Below are 20,269 nucleotides of genomic sequence, written 5' to 3' on the forward strand. Positions count from 1 at the left end.
TTGGAATGGATGTGATCGCACTCATGTTTGTTTGCAAGGATTGTATTGATATGAGAGCATGTGAGGTCTGAAGCAGGCCACACCGGAGGATTAGAAGCTCTGATCTGCTTTACAGCCCGACACGCAAACATTTGCTTGTGTTTGTGTTGCACTCTTTGGCCGATAACCCTGTGACCACCTTCACCTGAGGAGTCCACGCTCGGGCACCACAGAGTCGTCGCGGCGCTCCTCACTCTGACCTACTTTTCCAGGTGAACTCGCAGATTGGCAGCGAGCGAGATTAATACAGGGAACAGATTTGGATTGGAACTGAAAAAAACTGCCTGATCCACTCATCGCCCCACAACTGTTATTGTGGTTCTGCAGTATGATGGGTCGCCTCTTGGTACTCCACTGGCCACTGCTGTGAGATCATCAAACCTCAAACCTGTATTTAAAGAACTCGGTTTTTATCTGCTAATAACGTGCCGTCGACTGACACCAAACATCTTCCTTATCTGCGTTTGGTGGAAATTTCTGCTAATAATCCTACATGTCAGTAGGTGAAATTGTGAGCTTATTAACTTGTACTTTCAGATGAGTACTTATGACTCAAATATGACTCCATAGGTTGGGTCAGTTTCATTGTTTCGAGGTATGGAGACGTATTTGAAGAGGGAAACAAAATGCTTTATTTGATTCTTATTCAGGATCAGATTGACATTAAATCATGAGACTATAAGGTTCACTATTTCAAATCCTTTGGCTAGTGATCAGCCTTGTGTTTTTGTACAAAATGAAAAATGTACCTTGTGTACATATATGTATATAGCTAGACTAGCTGGAATAGGGGTCGACGACCTTTAAAAGGTTAAAAGCCATTGAGGACCGTTTCACACACAAGTTCAAACTCACTCAGAGCAAAAAATGTATTTGACTGATAACCTGAGGCTCACACCGTTGATGGTGGAACATCAGATGTTATGCTCATTGAATAACAATTCAGAAAATGAAACACCAGAAGAAATGTTGGCACTTTAACATTTTTTAAAAGTTAAAAGACTGTTTGTGCCTTCAAAAAATAATGCTGATTAAGTTTTTACTCTTTACTCTCCAGAATTATTTAAGGTTAAAAATAATAATAATATTAATAGGAATTTGGGTCTCTAAATATGACTATAGGAAAAATAATCTTTTTTTTTAATGTCAGAGAAACTGGCTAATCAAATGGGTAATATATGTTCACATATTCATTTTCTATCTCTAAATCTGTCTCTCATCTGCCATCTGAGTCTCATCAAGGGGGTAAAGGAGCCAAATGTGGCTCTAGAGCCGTAAAGAAGAATAAAAATACAACAGTTTAATCAATATCACCAACTGAGTAAAAAACAGTAGTAAGCAAGTAAGTAATTTGTATTTATATATACTGTAGTAGTAGTAGTGGTAGTGGTAGTACTAGTAGTACTAGTAGTAGTAGCGGTAGTAGTATTAGTATTAGTAGTGGTGGTAGTGGTTGAGGTGGTAGTAGTAGTGGTAGTGGTAGTACTAGTAGTACTAGTAGTAGTAGCGGTAGTAGTATTAGCATTAGTAGTGGTGGTAGTGGTTGAGGTGGTAGTAGTAGTGGTAGTGGTAGTAGTAGTAGTAGTAGTAGTGGTAGTGGTAGTGGTACTGGTAGTGGTAGTAGTAGTAGTAGTAGTAGTAGTAGTAGTAGTAGTAGTATCAGTGGTAGTGGTAGTAGTAGTAGTAGTAGTAGTAGTAGTAGTAGTAGTAGTAGTAGTATCAGTGGTAGTGGTAGTAGTAGTAGTAGTAGTAGTAGTACTAGTAAAAGGCTGTACTGTAGAGCAGGAACCATGACTATCTAAAGTTCAGACCTCTTATGGAAGCAGCAGGTGATCACACTGATACAGATCAGCAGTGGACCACCAGCACTGTGAAGCTGCAACGTCACAGCAGGAAGTAGAAACAACAAAATAAAAGCATGTAGCAGCAGGAACACAAGTTGAAATATCTATACAGTATACAGTTTACCTATATCTATAGCTATATCTATTTCTTTATACATCATCATACACATCTGAGAAATGTTGAAAAAAGTCCAATTCACAGTTGATAAAAAAATTTAAAAAGCTTATTAGTTTGTATTTCGAAATGCAAGTCATTATTGCTTTGCATTCTCTAAAGAAAAACAACTATAAAAGTAAACATTCATTTAACCACTGCATCATCATACACATCTGAGAAATGTTGAAAAAAGGTCAAATTTACAGTTGGTAAATACATAAACAGATAATAGTCAGTTCAAATCTATATTTATATATATACTTATCCTACAATGTATATAGATTAACAAAGTGGATGCCAACTAAATTAATATAATATGTTTGTGTAGGATTTTATTGTCTAAAGCTGAATATTGCACATTTATTAAATGTATAACAAATGTCACGTCATCACAGGAAGATGCTATTAAATGTAGAAAGCATGACATCTCGTGGTCCTGTGGGTCAGTGTGTTCTGAGGGGCTTTTCCACTCTGTCTGTCTGCGTCTCTGTCTGTCGCTCGAGTCAAGGCGGGAGTTTACAGGAACAGCAGGCAGACAGGGCCGCATCACCGCGCGGAGCAACACTGGAATGTATTGTATGCGCTAGAAAGACAGGGCAGCCAGAGCGAAATAGGTCCCCGAGTTCCCCAAATAAGGCCTCCACGCGTCAAAATGGATTGTCTCTATTATGGCGTCAAATTTTGGTCGGAATGAAATATCCGAAGCGTTCAGCTGTGACGTGTTGGCGGGAATATGGCTCGTTATGCTGTACAAGAGGAGTCACGTAAACGAACACACAAGTAAGCCGCGGAGGAACACTTCAGGTTGCCAGTGAGTGCTTCGGCGTTGAAAGCACACACAGTAAATTGAGGCTCTGGCTGCCTACAAAACCCGGTCTGGATCCGACGTTTCATTAGGATTCAAAAAGAAAGCAAAAGGAAATAGTGCTTCAAGCTCCTTCCTTCATAGTTACACTTTCTAAACGGTGTCAAATGATTCAAGATGTTGCTCGTCTAATTTGTATTTGTCACACAAACAATACATCTTTCTTCTTTGTTGTTGTTGTTATTTATGGGATCATGTTGCATTTCAACACTATTGATTTATAAATGTCGAAAGTTTTAACAAAGATGCATCCAGTGCGAGCAGACTAGTAACAACAAACAAGTGAATCATTGGTTGGGCTATACTTGATTGTTTACTAACCATTTGTATTAAGTATTATTGGAATAACTAATCGACCAGTTCTTCAATATGAATAACACTTATTATTTTAGCAATTAATTGTCAGTATTCTTTGGTTTATTTTTAGATCACTACCCTTCTATATTCCGGTTAAATGGCTAAATATGGTATCAATATGATGTTCAATTTTAAAGAAGTTTTCTTGCGACTCGCCTAAAGCTCTCATGTGTACTTCAGTAGAAACTCTTGAAGAATAGTCTTAGCAGAAAAATGTATGACATATATAGACCATTTTTGGGAAGATTTACAAATATCCCAGTTGGTTTGTGCGAGTTTGTTTACACAATCTGGGCTAAAAAAAGAGGATTTTCCTCTACAAAATAAAACGTGTATAACACAAACAGTTTATTGTGTTGGAGTCTTTCAAGTGTCAAGTGAAAAAATGAATGCCAGAAGCATAAACGTGTAAAAAGTAGTGGCAACAGTAACAAAAACAACCCCCATCTAAAATGATAAATATTTTTTATTGGTGATCGTTGTATCAGGATACTAAGATTCTTTTTGCAGATCTATACATTCGAATTTACAATATATTTAAGTTTAACTCTTGCAATATTGCAACTCTAAAAACTGCCGCTAAAGGAAGAAACCTCAAAAGAACCAGGCTGCGGAAAAGCTGGAGGGCAATATGGTCTTAGTGTGTTTCTCCTCCACCTATTGTCTTTTCACAATTAGCCTTATTTGTGAATTTATATATGCAGAAAAATAGTTATAACTCCAATCAGAGTGTTTGTACATATAAATCTTTGACCAATTTTTCTCCTTATTTTGTTTTTTTTACAGACTATACAAAGTGTGATCTTCATCAAACTATCACTGTTCCAAACACCATCCAGTGTATGGAAATACATCAGGGTATGAAGCTGGACTGGGGCCACAGCTCTTCTTCAGTCTTGGCAAAGTGCAGCCACATGGATGGAAGACCCTCCTCCCTTTAATAGCCCAGCTGTTAGCAGTTACATAATAGCCTTGCTGGTTTGGCCGGACGGCTTTGTGTTCGTGTTCCTGAATGGGATCGTGGTTGAGATCAGAGGGTGAGATTGAGGTTCCTACCTGTTCCTGAGACTGTTCCATCTCAGTGTGTTTTTCTACTTGACTCTTTGGTACCACACAGTTCGATCACTACTCATTGATATGGTTCCCACGTTTGAGGTTATGATAGGGCTCAACTTGTTGTGTCCGTACCTTAAAGAATTCCAATAAATCAAAACTGTTGCGTGTTACTTCTATTTTCCAAAGAAATACAAAATCCATATTTGGGAAACATTCTACTACTCGCTGTATTTGGCGTTTGAAAAGCAGTATAAAATAAACGTTGTATATCAGGTCTGATGTTTCTTACTCAAGAACTTGTTTCTTTATTTTAATTTAATGGCATCATTTCACAGATGTATTGACCCTTTTAATCCTTCAATTTCCCCTCGATTTAAACGTACTTTCTTCATCCCGAGATGGGGAACATATGTTTCTTTTTATTGTATTTTTAAATACAGTTCAAACAAGCTGGGATATCAAAAGATTAAAATGACATGAAACAGCAAATGACTAAATCAATAAAATAATGAATAAAAACTAGTTTTAAAAAGTCATGTCTTGTCACCCTTGTGAGAATATAGCAGTTCCATCAGGTTGGGCGGCTTATGATGTGGAGTGATTTCACAATTCAATAAAATTCTTATTGGAGCTAAAAGCATAAAGCCTCCTGATGTGCAGGGTGAGAGGTGGGTGTGCATTGTAGACATAATTTCCCCTGAGCGCATGTGGGTAACTCACAGTATTATTGCTCCCTTTATGCAAAGAGGGGGCAGGGCCTCTTTTTTTTTTGTCTGGGCAACATCCTTGAGGTCATCCCCAGAGATTCAAACATTCTATATTCTCATGCCCATCTAGGACCACGGCACTGATTCCTCCTCTTCTTTTAATCCAGACCAGCTTTTTCTTCTCTCCCGTGCCTATAACAGAGAGCCAAGCCTTAAATTAAATCAGTGTTTCTGCATAACAGGCCTTGTATTTTCCCCTCAGTGTGCCGGGCCTGCTCTGCCTTCTCCTGCAGTGGAAACAGGAGCAAGCGAAGCTCTTCACTATTAGCACTTCCTGCATGGGCTTCGGTCCTCCCGACATCACAAATAAACAGTGTTGTGTACAGTGACGTGCTGCATGTTTGTGTTGTATTAAGTCCACAGCACACTCATGTCCCTCGGTCACTGCACGGCGTGTCACCAGCAGGCGGACGCAGAGGTAACATCAACATGTTGTGCTCTAACCTGAAGTGTTGATTTGTACGGGAACAGCTCCTGGTGGATTGACAATAAAAACACTAGTGTGGTTCTTAAATATGTTATATATTATCTAGTGCTACCAAGTGGGACATTAAGCTCTTCGGAAAAGGCATCAGGGTACGTCGTTGTCCCCTATTGGGAATCATCTACTCGAAGCGTCTGTAGATCAGGATGCTTAAAATCGAATTTGTTTATTCACATGAATACAAAAACATGAGTGAAATACATACATTAACCTTAAATGGCTCATTAAATAAATATAATTTTAGCTTTAAATTGGTATTAGATCCCAGTGGAGCATTATGGTTTAACAATATATTCAGAATCCGGAATTATGTTCAGGAGAAATCTTTCCATCTCTTTATTTATAAACCTGCTTTAAATAATCCCGAAATCACATATATATACTTGTTACTTAAGTGATGTAGGTGAAGTTGTTGGGCTGAAATTTTCGCAGGGGGCAGGGTGGTTTTTAAAATCTATATCCAACTTGAAAATATATTGATGTATGTTTTTAATCTTCAGTATACATGCTCAAGCCCTAGAGACTAAAAAATGACAAAACCAAAAATGAAATGATTGAGTTAATGTATAAGAAATACGACATGGCAGCTTTATTGTAATCATACATAAAAGGACTTGGTGCTAAGAAAGGGTTGGGGGTGTCTCGATGGGTCTCAGGGTGTTTTGCCCTTGTGACCTTCACCTGAAGCTGGCCAAGATGAACAGATGATCAATAAGAGAATCTTATGGGGAATAAGTTTGAGAATTTGTTAGGAAATAAATGTGCTAAAGAGAGGGAAAAATGTGTTCACATATTGTACAATAAGATGAATAAAGGCGGTCTATGCTGAAACATTGTGTGATTAATAATTCAATAATAATAGAAATATTAAAAAATCCTACAGCAAGATCAGAATGTACCACAAATACCAGGTTAAAAAGTCACAAGTTATCTTTCAGTGACAGTGACAGAAATAGTTTCTACATTTATTCATCTGCATTTATATATTATTTTGCACAGATTCTCATGCATTTGTTCTTTTTTATGTGTTACATTGCTTGTTTGACTGTGAAATACAAACTCATTATCTGAATAAATGAAAAGGAATTCCAATGATTTATTAAAATAATTTAAATCATAAAATTGCTTTATCATCCGTTGACTTCTTTTTAAGGTTTGCTTAAAGTGTTGCAAGGTTTTACTCCGGGTACAACGGTTTCCTCCCATGAATCAAACTTCAGAAATGTCTTAGCTGTCATCAAAAATGACCTCGACTACAGTCAGACTCAATGGGTAGTATGGCAAGACAACGTGTGATTAATAAAGAGGTCTGTTCTTCTTCCGGGGGAGCATCATCGTCCACACTCCCTTGAAGTACACCTGGACTTCTGACCCGCTGCTTCTCCTTCTGTCCTGATGCTGTGGCTTCACCTCCACTGTCCAGCCGAGACCCTAACCTGATATGTGGATATGAGCCTGACCATGTCCACAGTTGTAAGTTATTATGTTTATTAAGTTTATTGTCTGCTGTGACAGTCTGGACTTGAATATTTGATTGAATCTTTAACCATTCAACAGCCCCTGGAAGAAAGAACCAAGAACACTAGAGAGAGAAACAGTGAATCTACAGTACAAATATTGAAACTATCACTAGTAAATCTGTTATTAATGACTCTTGTTTCTCTCCAGATTATTTTGAAAGTCGTTTTTCATTATTTGTTTTAATTATAATGGTAACTCAAACTATTCTTTATTTAAAGAAAATAACTATCTATGTATATACAGTACATGATTACATGTTTTAAATATGTCAAATACATTAACTATTTATAATACTTTCCATATTCTAGTTGGGAGTGCTGGGTGTACTGAATGGCAGTATAAACCACTTGTTTTTACTTCCATAAAGAATCTGTCTGTGATCATTCTCCATCATCCAGGTCATGGTTATCCAAGTGGTTGGAAAGCGAGTCAACTGGAATGTGTGGAGTTGTAGTTGTACTGCTTATCCGAGATGTTTCTTCAGTTCAGGAACTGAAGAGTGAGGTAGTTTCTCCAGTTCTCTAAAGAATTGTTCTTTACTTCCACCAACAAGTACAACCTTATAACATTCATTTTTTAATGCAGGCTATTCATTTCGGACTTGTTTTTTTGCTCCTGATTCAGTTTGTTTTCAATATAATTGTGTGTTAATATGAGAGAACAAGGTCTTGGTACCACAAGGTACAATTGGCTAATGAGGTGAGACATTATATTTCAAGACATCTCTTGTAAACCACCTAGCAGATTGTCTACCTTTTGTATTTGCAGCTGCTTTACGAAACCCTCCTAACTCTCCACCAACCAAATTTGCTTCAAGTGACTATTGGCTTTGAAAGCAGAAAAAATAAATGTCAATATTTTAAACTTAAGTGTGAACTTCCACCAAAATACAATTGATAATAGAGAAAATATATGAGTTAATCTGCACTAATTTGTATGTAGATTACACGCTCAAGACCCCAGGATACTTGAACACATACATTTGGTGACAGTTTTCTCCTCCCACCTTGGCATTTCACGCTATGTTCCTTCTCTCATTAAAGGAACAAGAGCATGGACACAAGCATCCACTGGTACTGAACATTGAGAGAAGCCAGTTGAGGTGGCTGGGGCATCCATCTTTTTAGAACGCCTCCAGGGCGCCTCGCTCGGGCAATGTTCCAGGAATGTCAGACCCCTTAGAGCAGACCCCGGACAAGATCTGGGATTGGCTTTGAATTCTCCTAGAAATTGATAGGTTTTTTTGGAGGGGGGATGTGGCTTGACCCATAGGATAAGCAGTTTAAAATGATGCTTTAAACCAGCAACCTTCTAGCTGTAAGGCGGATATGCTAGGTACTACGTAATAGTTTACCCCTACAATCATGTGAAGCGGATCTACATTTACTAGTTATAATAATGACAGATCCTCTAAAGTGCAAATGTTCGTGACTGACTTCGATCCCATCATTCTGGTGAGGAAATCTCTTTCGTTCTAACTCTGCCTTCAACACTCTGTCCAGTACTTCTACACACAATTTTAGGTAATCATTAGCTAAGTTATGTTTGGGCAGGGGTCTTTGGGAAGACGAGCCATACTACAGAGGCGCATGCCAAATATAACCCTTGGTTGGCACAAGGATGCATTACGTTCATGCCAGCCATAACTGTTTAAGGTCTCCGCCAAGCCTCTATAAAGGCCCTAATTGGACGGAGCCGTGGCCGGCCATGTCTTTTAAGGTTTTGGTTCAAAAACGCTCTTCAAATATGAACCAAGTCCAAACCTTAAATGATCCAAACTGTGTGCTCCAAATTAAAAGCTCTCATATCACATTCAAAGGAAAATGTGGGTTGTTTTTTTTATCTTCTTGTCTGACAACAGATGGAGCTAAAAAGTCAGATGTCCTTATTTTTTATGCGAGTAAGATTAGGTTTTAATCTCAGTACTGTAGACAGTGTCTGAAAGGATCATGGTAAGTTGCTTAAGAAATATCAGCTAACGTTATTACTGATGACACTTTTGAGTCCAGTCTAGCAGGTTTTTTTTTCTTACAGGATCCTTGTGCCCTGATGCTTTCTATTTTCAGGATAACCTGTAGAGTTTCTGTTTATAAAATTTGTATTTTATATTAAGGTTGGGGTTTAAGTGAAAGACGCGCAAGTTGTTCTTACCTGTAATTTTGTTGTTGCTACGATGTATGCTATTTCAAACAATCATTACGGTTGTACAGTCTTAGAAAGCGTATGTGTCGGTTTATAATTTTACATGCACAATTATTCAATAAGTAACAAATCATGTTAACTATTTAACATGTTTCCTTGTTATATATGCAAAGCCAAGTAAATGTAATAAAGGTGTTTAAAAACAAAGTCTTCTAGAAGACATGACACCCTGGGTTTTTATGCAGATTAAGGATCTAAATCTCATTTGAATGATATTAAAAGTAAATGAAAGGTTATAAATAGTTGAGCGATTTGATAGTATTGCACCCTATGTTGAAGTAAAGTAAGAAAAATAACTTGGAGTTCGTCTACCATTGTGACCTACAAAAAAGTAGGACTGGAACCAAGACTCAAAAAAATCACCGACCACTTACTGAAAACATTTACCAAACATTGGTAATATGATGGATTCATCGTCGCCTTAACTTTAGGTGCATGCTTTCAGGGTACAGTTTAGCCTAGTTGTTACGTATTACGACTCAATTATAGCACTAAACAACATCCAGAAATGTAAAGCCTTTCTTGTCAGCTGTCAGCTGTAGGTGTAGATATACAGGTGGACAGCATAAGAAAAGACACATCCAGCCCATTACACTTTACACAATAATACTATTTATTTGACACACTTGGTGTTGTGTGTTTTACTGCTACTTGGCCATTTTCTGAACAGCCCCCAATCTCTACACATTGACCATGCGTAGTTCCTAGTGAGTTATTTTTGATTATTGTAACAATGATAGACCACTGGTGGTGACACATGTATGCAGATTATTACATATTATTATTACACATCTTGGTGAGTTATCCAAAGCAAACAGATAAAAAGTGTAAATAAATCCCTGAAGCAGTATGTTAAAATACTTTATTTTAGATATGGTAGTTGATCTTAATGTTTGATGTTTGAGCGGTATCTATTGCATACCAATTAATTAATTAAGTTTAATTGTTACAATACTGCCATAGTAGTAGTATGTTAGCTGACCCATGGATAAAAGTATACGAGATGCTACTCTAGTGTCCAATGTGGTGTCTGATGTTCAACAATGACAGCTTTTGAATACTGTTGTATACACTGAGCAGGAAGAGAGAAACTTTGAAACTTTGGATAAATTGTTATTGCTTTGTCATTTTAAGAGTTACCTTGGGTTCCAAACTTTGTTCTATGGGTCACAAATATGGAGCAGGGAGATTTTAGCTATTTTCCATGGCCTCAACCTAGTAAAGACCTTTTTCCAATCGTTTAACATAACACTACATGAACGTTCTTCTCCACTAGTCTATCAACGAGCAGCTAGATATCGGTTAAACCAACCTCAGCTGCCGCTCTGAGCTTTTACTCACCCAGGGTTGATAACCAGAAGAAGAAAAAAAGAGGGAGGATTTGAACTTCACACCCACCACCTTGACCACAGAATGGTCTTACAACTACTCGCTACTTTGTAATGATGCCATCACACAATGTGTGGCGCCTTGACCTCCTGAGCACTTCCAGGGTCAAACTGTCATGACACTGCAGTGGTCTGGCAGAGAGCAAGCAGAGACGCTCATACACAATGAGCATCCTGAAAAAAAGGCTTTGTTTTGCTGACGATATCAAGAAACACATTTTCCCTTTTCATGTCTGACATATTTGATTTGTCATTGCTTTTACTTCTTCTAAATAAAAAGGAAGAAGTGCTTGTCATTTTTATTCTTTTGTTAAAGGAGCTTTTAGGTCCAATTATCTAGGTAGCTTTGTCGGGCTAAATTGAATAATTAAACTCTGGTGTTTACATGCATTTTTAAAGCTTGATTTTGGATGGAATAAGACAATTATATGTATTTTGAGAGCTTTTGTGTTACTGTCTATATTTTTCTTTTATATTTTTTGACTATTTTTGTTTATTGTTTAAGCACTTTGTGACCCTGCTCTATACTATAAATGACTTACTTACTTTATTATTAAATGATGATTAGACACCAATATTACTTCTATAATATTGTATTCTCCCATCTTTCATCGTTTTGTAGCATTTTGTTGGAGGACCAAACCGATACATGTTTGTCACCTCATACAAGATTTACAGTATGTCAGAACTTTGATTTACAATAGTTTTTCATTATCTTTTTCAACACAAGCTTATAATAAACAGCAAGTTTATGCTTTTAAACACAAGCTCACACCCCCTCCTCCAATGCTGCCTATTCTCTGTGTCAAAACACACACACACACACACACACAGAAACACATCCTATATAACCCACTGAGCTAAACCCGTCCACGTACACATTCATTTGTATTTACCAAACATTCTAATACTAAAGTTATATTAGCGTTTGTTCATTTTAACAGACGTAAAGAATGATTTGGGAAAGTTAAGTGAGCGTTTTCTCTGCTTATATAGCGTGAGCAATGTGCGGAGAGAGCCCGCATTGAAGGGAGAAAAGGCTGAGTAGCGCAGTCAGTCGCTGCTGCCCATCCCCCACACTCACATAGCAAAGTTCTGCCGCTTTGCAAGCGCCGACGATGCCTTCAGGAACCCGCAGCACGCCTCGGAAAAAACAGCTTTCGTATTCTAACACATATCCTGTTTCTGAATAGATGCCCCTAATAGTATTTTGAGTTGAATGTAAGGCTCGAGACTTCACTGTGTATTTTTCATCTTTATTAAGATAAATATCCTGTGTGGAAACACACAATTGTACACTTAGTTAACAGAAAAACATGTTGTGTCGCTCACATTCTCGGTATGTTTAAACTAGTGAATCACTGATAATGTTTTTTCAGCGACTAACCTGTGATACAACCTTTTTATTTATTTTTTATTTTTACTGATTTACATGTTTGATAAGAAAATAATTCAGCTTTAAATATGTCCAATAGTACTTGAACGTAGCATGAAGGTTGCTCGCAGTTTGAGGTTGCGAGAGGAAGAGTGCGTGCGTGAACGAGGAGGGAGGGGAAAAAAAACACTGTATTTAATACAATTTGTACACGGTGACGAACTATAATTCAACATTTCCTTGATAAGCCATAAGTTCCACAAAGAGTCTCCTTCAATTTTTCAGTGTGACACATCCATCTGCGTTTCACTTCCAACCCCGTGATTGGCTCAGTCCATCCCCCATCACCCTCTTCCTCTTCTGTCCTATCTCCTGCCTCACACACACACACACACACACGCACACTCTTTCCTGTGCTTGACAGACACATGGCCTGCTTTTCTCAGTACTATAAATTAAAGCCATGCTTACTATTCTGAGCACTTACAAATATTACTGAACTACTGTAGCTGTGCATACGTGTACACAACAATCGTGTTTTTTTTAACACTATATTTTAACACGTTTCATCTCATGCTTGGATTTGATACTTAATTGTAAAACAACATCACAGTTCATGTTTTTATGTGGCTCCCCTGGGCAGGTGACCCGGGAACCAATCAGGGTGTGTGAACAACAATCCTCATGCTAGGATGGTTTAAAGGTTTTCAACCTTATAAGTAGCTGTTTATCTGGGCCAATATTACTCATCCTCACTGAGACGTTTGCCATTTAGTTAGTATAAGGACTGATGCTGAGCATATTTATTTGGTTGTACTGTTTAAGGATAAACGTTGTCTCTTACAACATCTCACAACAAGAAATGCTAGATGTTAAAGCATCAACCTTTGTTAGCATCTCTCATAATGTGTTTACAATTATTTGAAAACTTCCAATATTCATGGCACTAAGGGAATAAATTGGGTTTTTGTCAGCTGTTTGGTAACCGTGGTCACTTATATGTACACTACAAAGTGTGTTTCCCCTCTGGGGATGAATAAAGCTTTTCTATTCTTCTATTCTATTCTATTCTAAATAATAAAATGTGTGCTGACAACAGTAGAAGAATTCTCCATTGATTCAGGTGCTGCTTCCCTCTGGCAAACCATTTTAACAGGTACTTGCCGCTGCCGATTTGAAACAACTGTGCTGTGTCACAAATCGCATACTAGCGTACTCAAATTTAGTATTTTTAGTGCGTAAGTGCGTTCCAATTCTTGGTATGCGAAATTTAGTGCGCCATACACACTAAATTTGTGTACTAAAACAGAGTATGGTTTGATGGACACTATCGACCCTAAACGGCAGCCATCTTAGTGACGTTGTAAACGGAAGTTACATCATATATATATTTATATATATACACAGGTGCATTTTCAGCAGCAGTAGAAGGATGACATGTCTTCGGTGCTGATACCGGCGTAAATATCTTGCGAATATTCCGTTTATCATATTTTTTTTTTATTTCTTCTTCCAAACTTGCAAAACGTGCTGCCAGCAGGTGTCGATAGCGTTCAAACAGCTGGTTGAAACATCGTTAAATAGAAGTAGAAGAAGAAGCTGTCGCGTCATTTCCTGTTAGTGCGTAGCGGCAATGTTTGTTTTGAGACATACTATCTGTTGAGAATTTGCGTACTAGTTAGTAAGTACACTATCCTGATGCATACTAACTTCTAGTATACTACGAGAAGTATGGGATTTGAGACACAGCACTGGAAAAAAGCAGCCATTTTGGCTAATTATGGCTGACGACAAAAATCAGTGCATTGTTTAATATATTGATTTACGAAATGATAGAAATAGTAACAAAAAAACAATGTTTATATGTGAGAAGCCTTGTATTTGATGTTTTTAAAATGTCTAAATCAATATGCTATGGATAGATTAAAAAGTTATTTTGTCAGCGTGTTCCAAAGTTATCTGTGCCTTTCACACAAACGAGAGATGGCTCTTCTCAAGACTGTAAACTGTGTTGTCATGAGAAAGTCCAGATCCGTGATTCAGAAGTGATCCGCTCCGGGTTTTGACTCAGCCTCGCCAGGTCGGTAACATGGCTGTGTCTCCGGGAGCCTCGTGCTGGTTCGGTTGATATCTATCTCGCGCTCTCGTACAGTTACAGAAGCCCCTTCTAACATGAATGCACACGCACACATACACACGCATTTTAGCCTCACCACTCCATCCCCGTGTGTGAATCTATAGCTTTTTTTTTTCCTCTCAAAAACTTTCCTCTTACTGTTTTAACTTTGAAAACCCGAGTCGCTGGTGGATCACCGGATACCGGTCTGGGCGACGGGCAATGGGGGAATGAACCGGGCCAACGGGTACGTTTATAGAAATGTATTCTTATTTATTTTCGATGGTCGTTCCGAGTTTAATCGTGACGGATCCGGCTTGCTGAGCGGCTGAGCGAGAGAGAGAGTTGGGGGGGGAGAGAGAGGGGGATATCATGGCCGCTCAGGTCGCTAGCGTCGCCAATCTCAACACTAGCCCGCCATCCGAACTGAAAAAGCCGGATCGGGAGCCGCAGGATGAGTCGGCGCCGGGAGACAAACCGAGCAAAGAACCGGGACTTGACAGCGGGACTCCCGGACGCAAGGAGCTGCAGGACGGCGGCGATGCTGGAGGAGGAGGAGGGGATCCTGACATGAAGAATGGCAACGGGACTCCAGCCAGGGTAAATAATAGCAGCGCGAACCAGAATGATTCCGACGGCAACAGCCATCCTGGGATGGGACACCACCACTCGGGCCCCTTCCCTCCACCACCCTACGGTTACAACCAGCACTACAGCCGGGCCCCTTTTCATCAACATGGCGGACAACAAAGCCCTGGCATGGCATCTGCGTCGGGACCGGGCATGATGGACCCTTACCCCCCGAATTCGCACGAGCAAGGATACCCGCCGCACCATTACAACAACAACAACTACAGCCTTTTCCAAAACAGGACTTCTTCCTATCAGGGTCAAGGATACGGGGCTATGAGTTCCCCTCGCAGCGGCGGCGGCGGAGGCAGCCAGCCCTCGGCGGCCGGGGGACCGCCGAGCAAGCAGCAGCAGCAGCAGCCGGCGGGAGGAGGAGGAGGAGGAGGAAGCTCGGTTCTCCCCGCCGCTGCCTACAACAACCAGAGGTATAATGTCGGGAGCCAGCAGCCCACGTCGACGCCAACTTTAAACCAACTTCTGACGTCTCCCAGCTCCACCAGGAGCTACCCGAACTACCCGCAGGGAGACTGTAACAGTCAGGAAGGGAGCAACAAGGGAGCAGACATGGCTAGCAGTCAGTATAGTGGGGTTCATCCGGGTTGGCAACAAAGGATCCACCACCCGCCTCCCATGAGCCCGGGCAACACTGGACCGCCTCAGAGCAGAAACCAGGTAAAAAGCTCTTCTTCACGGTTTTTAAAAAGTCTCACGGTGACACATAAACACAGCATATAAGGAGCAGCTCATTGTCTATGTCGAACTGAAGCTCTTACAAAAATGGCTGCCTCTCTTTTCCCACTAACACCACCTCTGCAATAGTGTTCAGGCTTTCAAAAAAAAAAAAAGAAGCCACATTTCGCCAACTTTCTGCTTGGTCTAGTGTTTTTCCTTGTACCTGTTCGAGGTCGAGACTTGAGCAGGTAGATACCGACTTTGTGCTTCTCAAGTGTGTGTTTTATGCGGATATATACGCTTTATATTTTCCTCCATGTTGCGTTCACGGCCTCCCTCCCGGCGCTGCACGGTTTAGTCATAATCTTGTTTTTTTTGTTGTTGTTTTGATTCGGTAACGTTCGGAGAAAACTCACTCGTTTCCCGTGCTTGTCAAAGTTGCCGCGAGGCTGTCAAAGTAACGTCAAAGACGATCGAGCTCATTTGCATAATCATTAAGTCGATCAATAAGAACCTTTTGGGTGAGAATCGAGGATCGATGTCCGATCGCGGGACGCAACAGTTTTTTTTTTGATTTCGCAAATGTGATTAAAAAAAATGTGACTGTTGTTACGTTGGGTTTATTTGAGCCATTTTGTCTCTGGATCCGAACCCGTCCGCCTCTTTTTTCCCTCCTGGTCTCGGTGCAGGAGCGCGTGTGTGAGCAGCCGCGCCGGCTCCGACTCAGAGAAGTGCAGATTTGCCTTTGCTTTGGGATTTGAATTATGGAGGTAAAATCCTGCTGTCAGAGCCAGGAGACAGTTGGTCTTAGGTTGACATGCGAGCGCAGATCTGATTGGCTCCTCACCCCTCTGCTCTCGGCCATTTATAATTGCATCTAACGGGAGGCTGCAGATAAACAGCCCCCTCCTGCCCTGTCATATGGCGCTCTACGACTACAGCTCCAATATCTGCTTATTTTCTCTTATTTACTCGTTTAAATCACCTTTTCCTAATGCTTTTAATAGATGTATATCTGGACTCTATATTTAGACTGTCCTCCTTCTGCTGTCATTTACATGAGGACATATTATTAACACACTTTTATATGTTTGATCCAAATAAACAAACGATATTAATAACATCTTACTCTTTATTCACTTTCTATTATACAATTCGATTTCACATTATACATTTGATTCGATCATTTAAAACGTTTAAGAAACATCTTAAGACGTTTCTATTTGTTCAGGCTTTTCCTTGATTTTCTGGAACTCCTGTTGTGTTATCAGTTTTATCTTTACCTTTAAAGTATATACTTTATTGAATATTGTTTTGATTGTTTAAGCGCTTTGTGACCCTGGTCTGGAAAAGCGCTATACAAATAAAAATTACTTACTTACTTACTTAATGCCTGCCATATGTTAGATTTTATACATTGTCCACAACATGAAATACAAAACAAATAGTTTTAATATAATTACATTTATATGATCTAATTTATTCTATCGTCTATTATGAACCTCTTTTGACCAAAAATAGGAAACACTTTTAATATCTAAACATGTACAACATAACCACGAACCAATATTTATTATCAGAATTAGGTCTTCTTCATCCAGTTGTGTTAAGCTAATAGACATACGTCATTGCTAATATTTTAAACTTTACAATTACAGTATGTAGTTATTGTTTTAATGGGATATAAAATATTCAATTTTCTGTATACAAGAGAGACTTTTTTTTTCAACAAAAATAATTTTGAGTTAATGAATGTATTTAAATTCTTTAGCGTTTGAATGTACTCGGTGATCTTTTCTTTGATATAATCGGGCAATAAATGAAAAGTAGTGCCGAGTGGTTTAATGTAACCTACATTTACTGTTTGAACCATCGAATAGTTGTAATTCAAGAAATATTTACAACGTATTTATTACAGTATTAAATAGGTAATTAAATCACACTTTGACGTTTCAAATGTATTCAATTGAGTAAAAGGGAATTGGCTCTTTTTTCTTTAACAAGCGCCTGTTTTGTCATCTCCATGCAACATATTGATCAATTCAGAGAACTTTGGGACGAGAAGCAAGTTGGTATCACAGGGTACATGTCTGAAAGAATTGTTTTCTAAATATGATGTTACTCTGAATCCAGAACGCTTCTTACTGGTGGCCTCTTTATGTCAAATTGACTGAGAATTTTCTTTAATCTTATCCTATTTTGGCTGTTGGTGTCTGTACAGTGTGCTGTAAAACACTTCTTGTTGTACTGTACTTTATTTCTTCTTGACAATTCAAGTCTCTTTACATTAGTGACGTCTAATTTGTCTTGGTTGCTTTTCTTCTCCACTGTTCTCTTTATGCACCTGGCAATATTTTACTTTGTCTCCCCCTCTTATTGTGGTTGTTTTGGTTTAAATGATGTCCAACGTCTCATTTTACTCGTAGGTGTTTCTTGTTACTCTTGGTCACTTCTCAATTCCTCTAGTCTCATCTTGTTACTGTTAGTTGCTTCCTCTGATTCTCTATAGCTTCTTGTTTTGTATCGATTCTAGTCACAGTTACATCTTGATTATTCCAGAGCTGCAGATGCATCTGATAATAATTGTGAACACAAACTTGGTTGGTGACCTACTGTAAGGTCTTATTCAGCAAGATCAACAAATATTGAGATTGGTGTGTCAGGGAGGATGCTGTTGGGGTGTTTAAGTTGAGTCGCTACATTTGGTACGCTTGTATTTATGTTTGAGTTCTGTATGTTACTGGTGACATTTGTTTTGTTGGTCACAGTAAGCCATAAATGTAGTAATGGATATATTATATTTCCTTTCAGTATGTATTACTCCTATGGTTTATAGCTACATATTCGGAGTAAAAGTAAGCGGTTCATTTGTGCGATTTAAATCGTGTCGACTTTCAATTTTTACTTCATAGTCATTGTCTTGAGGTTGTTGCCTGGCCTTTGAACTCTGCTAGGAACTTTCTTTTTAAATAATTCCTAAAAATGTTGGTCGGGCTCTCTAGTTAATAAAATGGTATTTGCTGTATTTATCGCAATAGATAGGAGACCAAATCCAGATAGAACCTAGTGTACTTATGCCTGTGGTAAATTTTATTGAAAAAAAGTAAAAAAAAGTACGTAATAAAGATATGTATATAATTCTTATTTGTTGGTCTTAAAGAGAATTCAATAGCAAGTCTTCTCCACCTAATGTATCTTGAGGATCCTCTCTATTAACTTCTTTAATTAAAGTAACCCCAACAAAAACTTTTTTCTTAAACCCAAATTAATTCTGTGAAAAATAAATATACATGTTGATGATTTTATTATATTTGACAGGTCGGCTAAGCGAATGAAAATCCTTTTAGATTCTGACCTTTTCCTATTTTTTTAATTGACCCCTCAGAAGACCCCATCATTAGATCAGTTATCTGCTGCTCAATATATCTAAACCTGTTAAGTAAACTAAATCCAAACCATGTTTTTTAATTTCCACTTTCCAGTCCATCCAGGTTATTGACAACCCTTGCACACTTGATCAAGTCTCATCATGCATTAAGGGGAAAACTTAAAATAACAATATTAATCCATGCATTTTTATAAAAATATTTTAACTCTTAAAGGAAAATATAGAAGAACTATGATTTAATGGGGAAATGCGATGTCAATCTACAGTAGTAATCATGAATGACATCACTTGTTGTGTATACAAGACTGTAGATTTCTTTTATATTTATCGGCTGATAGCGATGGCATCATAATCCCACTAAAGCCTACTTTCTTGAGTTAATATTGCACCTGTTTTTAACAAGACATGTGTCAGAGTTTCACATTAGAAACTTTTATTCAGTCTTGCTAACATGGTCGTCCTAATGGCTATCTTTTATTTTTCATGACTTTTACCAGATAAAAAAAAGAGAAAATATTTTCTTCTTTTTAAGCTGTTTTTTAAACTGAATAAAGGGGAAGTCAGTGCTTCTGTTTTGAATGGCATTTGGTTTCATATACAGTAGAACAGGAACAGAGCATTAAGTGGAAGTTCACCCGCCTCTTTAATACAACAATGCTGAGTAATGATTCTCCACAGGCCACATGGGCAGCATGCTGCCTTCCAGTCGTGTGTGTATATGTGTGTGTGTGTGTGTTTGTGTGACTCTGGATGTGTGTGTGAGGGAGAAACTGTGTCAGTGATACCCAAGAGAAGGGGGCGGGGAGAGAGTGTTCCGTGAATGATCGCCGTCCTGCCTGACAGCTGTGTGTATTTCTGTTTACATTGTGCGACAGTTACGTGGCGGTGTGTGTTTGCCTTTTGCCCTGCAAGCATCACTGACTTGCTCTTGGTCGGCGTGTCATCGGCCATCTGTCTTGCTTCAGTGACGACTTGTCACTGTTGGTTATCTCCAAATAATTTTTTCTACAACTCTCAATTTCCCTGACCGGTATAAAAGGCATTAGCAGGTCAAGTGTGTTGATATGAAGTGCCCTGCTAATATAACTGTTGAGCGAAAGTACTTTATTATGTCGTGATGGATGCCGTGCACCTGTGCGAAGGGAATGCCCTGAAGTTTATGCCAAGACATTAGTTAAGTCTATTATCTAAACAACAGGGTTTCGTTTTGTAACGGAATGGTTCTCAACATTGCTGTTGCTTGTTGATCAGTTATTTGTATTGCACAATGACACATTTCAGTCAAACCTTGGACATTTTAATATCAAAGGCATGTTTTAATCGGAAATCAACAAGAAAATGGTGAGCAAAATACAACAACACTTTTATTCCATATTAGCCGTTTCTTTCAAAAATAAAACAAGTCATT

At 38.7% G+C, this 20,269-nt stretch overlaps 1 protein-coding gene across 2 annotated transcripts in view; it reads left to right on the forward strand.

The window, feature by feature from the left end:
• Positions 1-14,108: 14,108 nt before the first annotated feature.
• arid1ab (AT-rich interaction domain 1Ab) overlaps positions 14,109-20,269 on the forward strand; it is a 37,754-nt gene continuing 31,593 nt past the window's right edge. For both annotated transcript variants that reach the window (XM_087787480.1, XM_087787481.1), the window contains exon 1: positions 14,109-15,473. In XM_087787480.1, coding sequence (XP_087643606.1) covers positions 14,544-15,473 — 930 coding nt within the window. In that variant the 5' untranslated portion in view covers positions 14,109-14,543. The remainder of the gene's footprint in view (positions 15,474-20,269) is intronic.

Source organism: Callionymus lyra, chromosome 3 (genome assembly GCF_982586985.1).
Source record: "Callionymus lyra chromosome 3, fCalLyr1.hap1.1, whole genome shotgun sequence".
Lineage (NCBI taxonomy): Eukaryota > Metazoa > Chordata > Actinopteri > Syngnathiformes > Callionymidae > Callionymus > Callionymus lyra.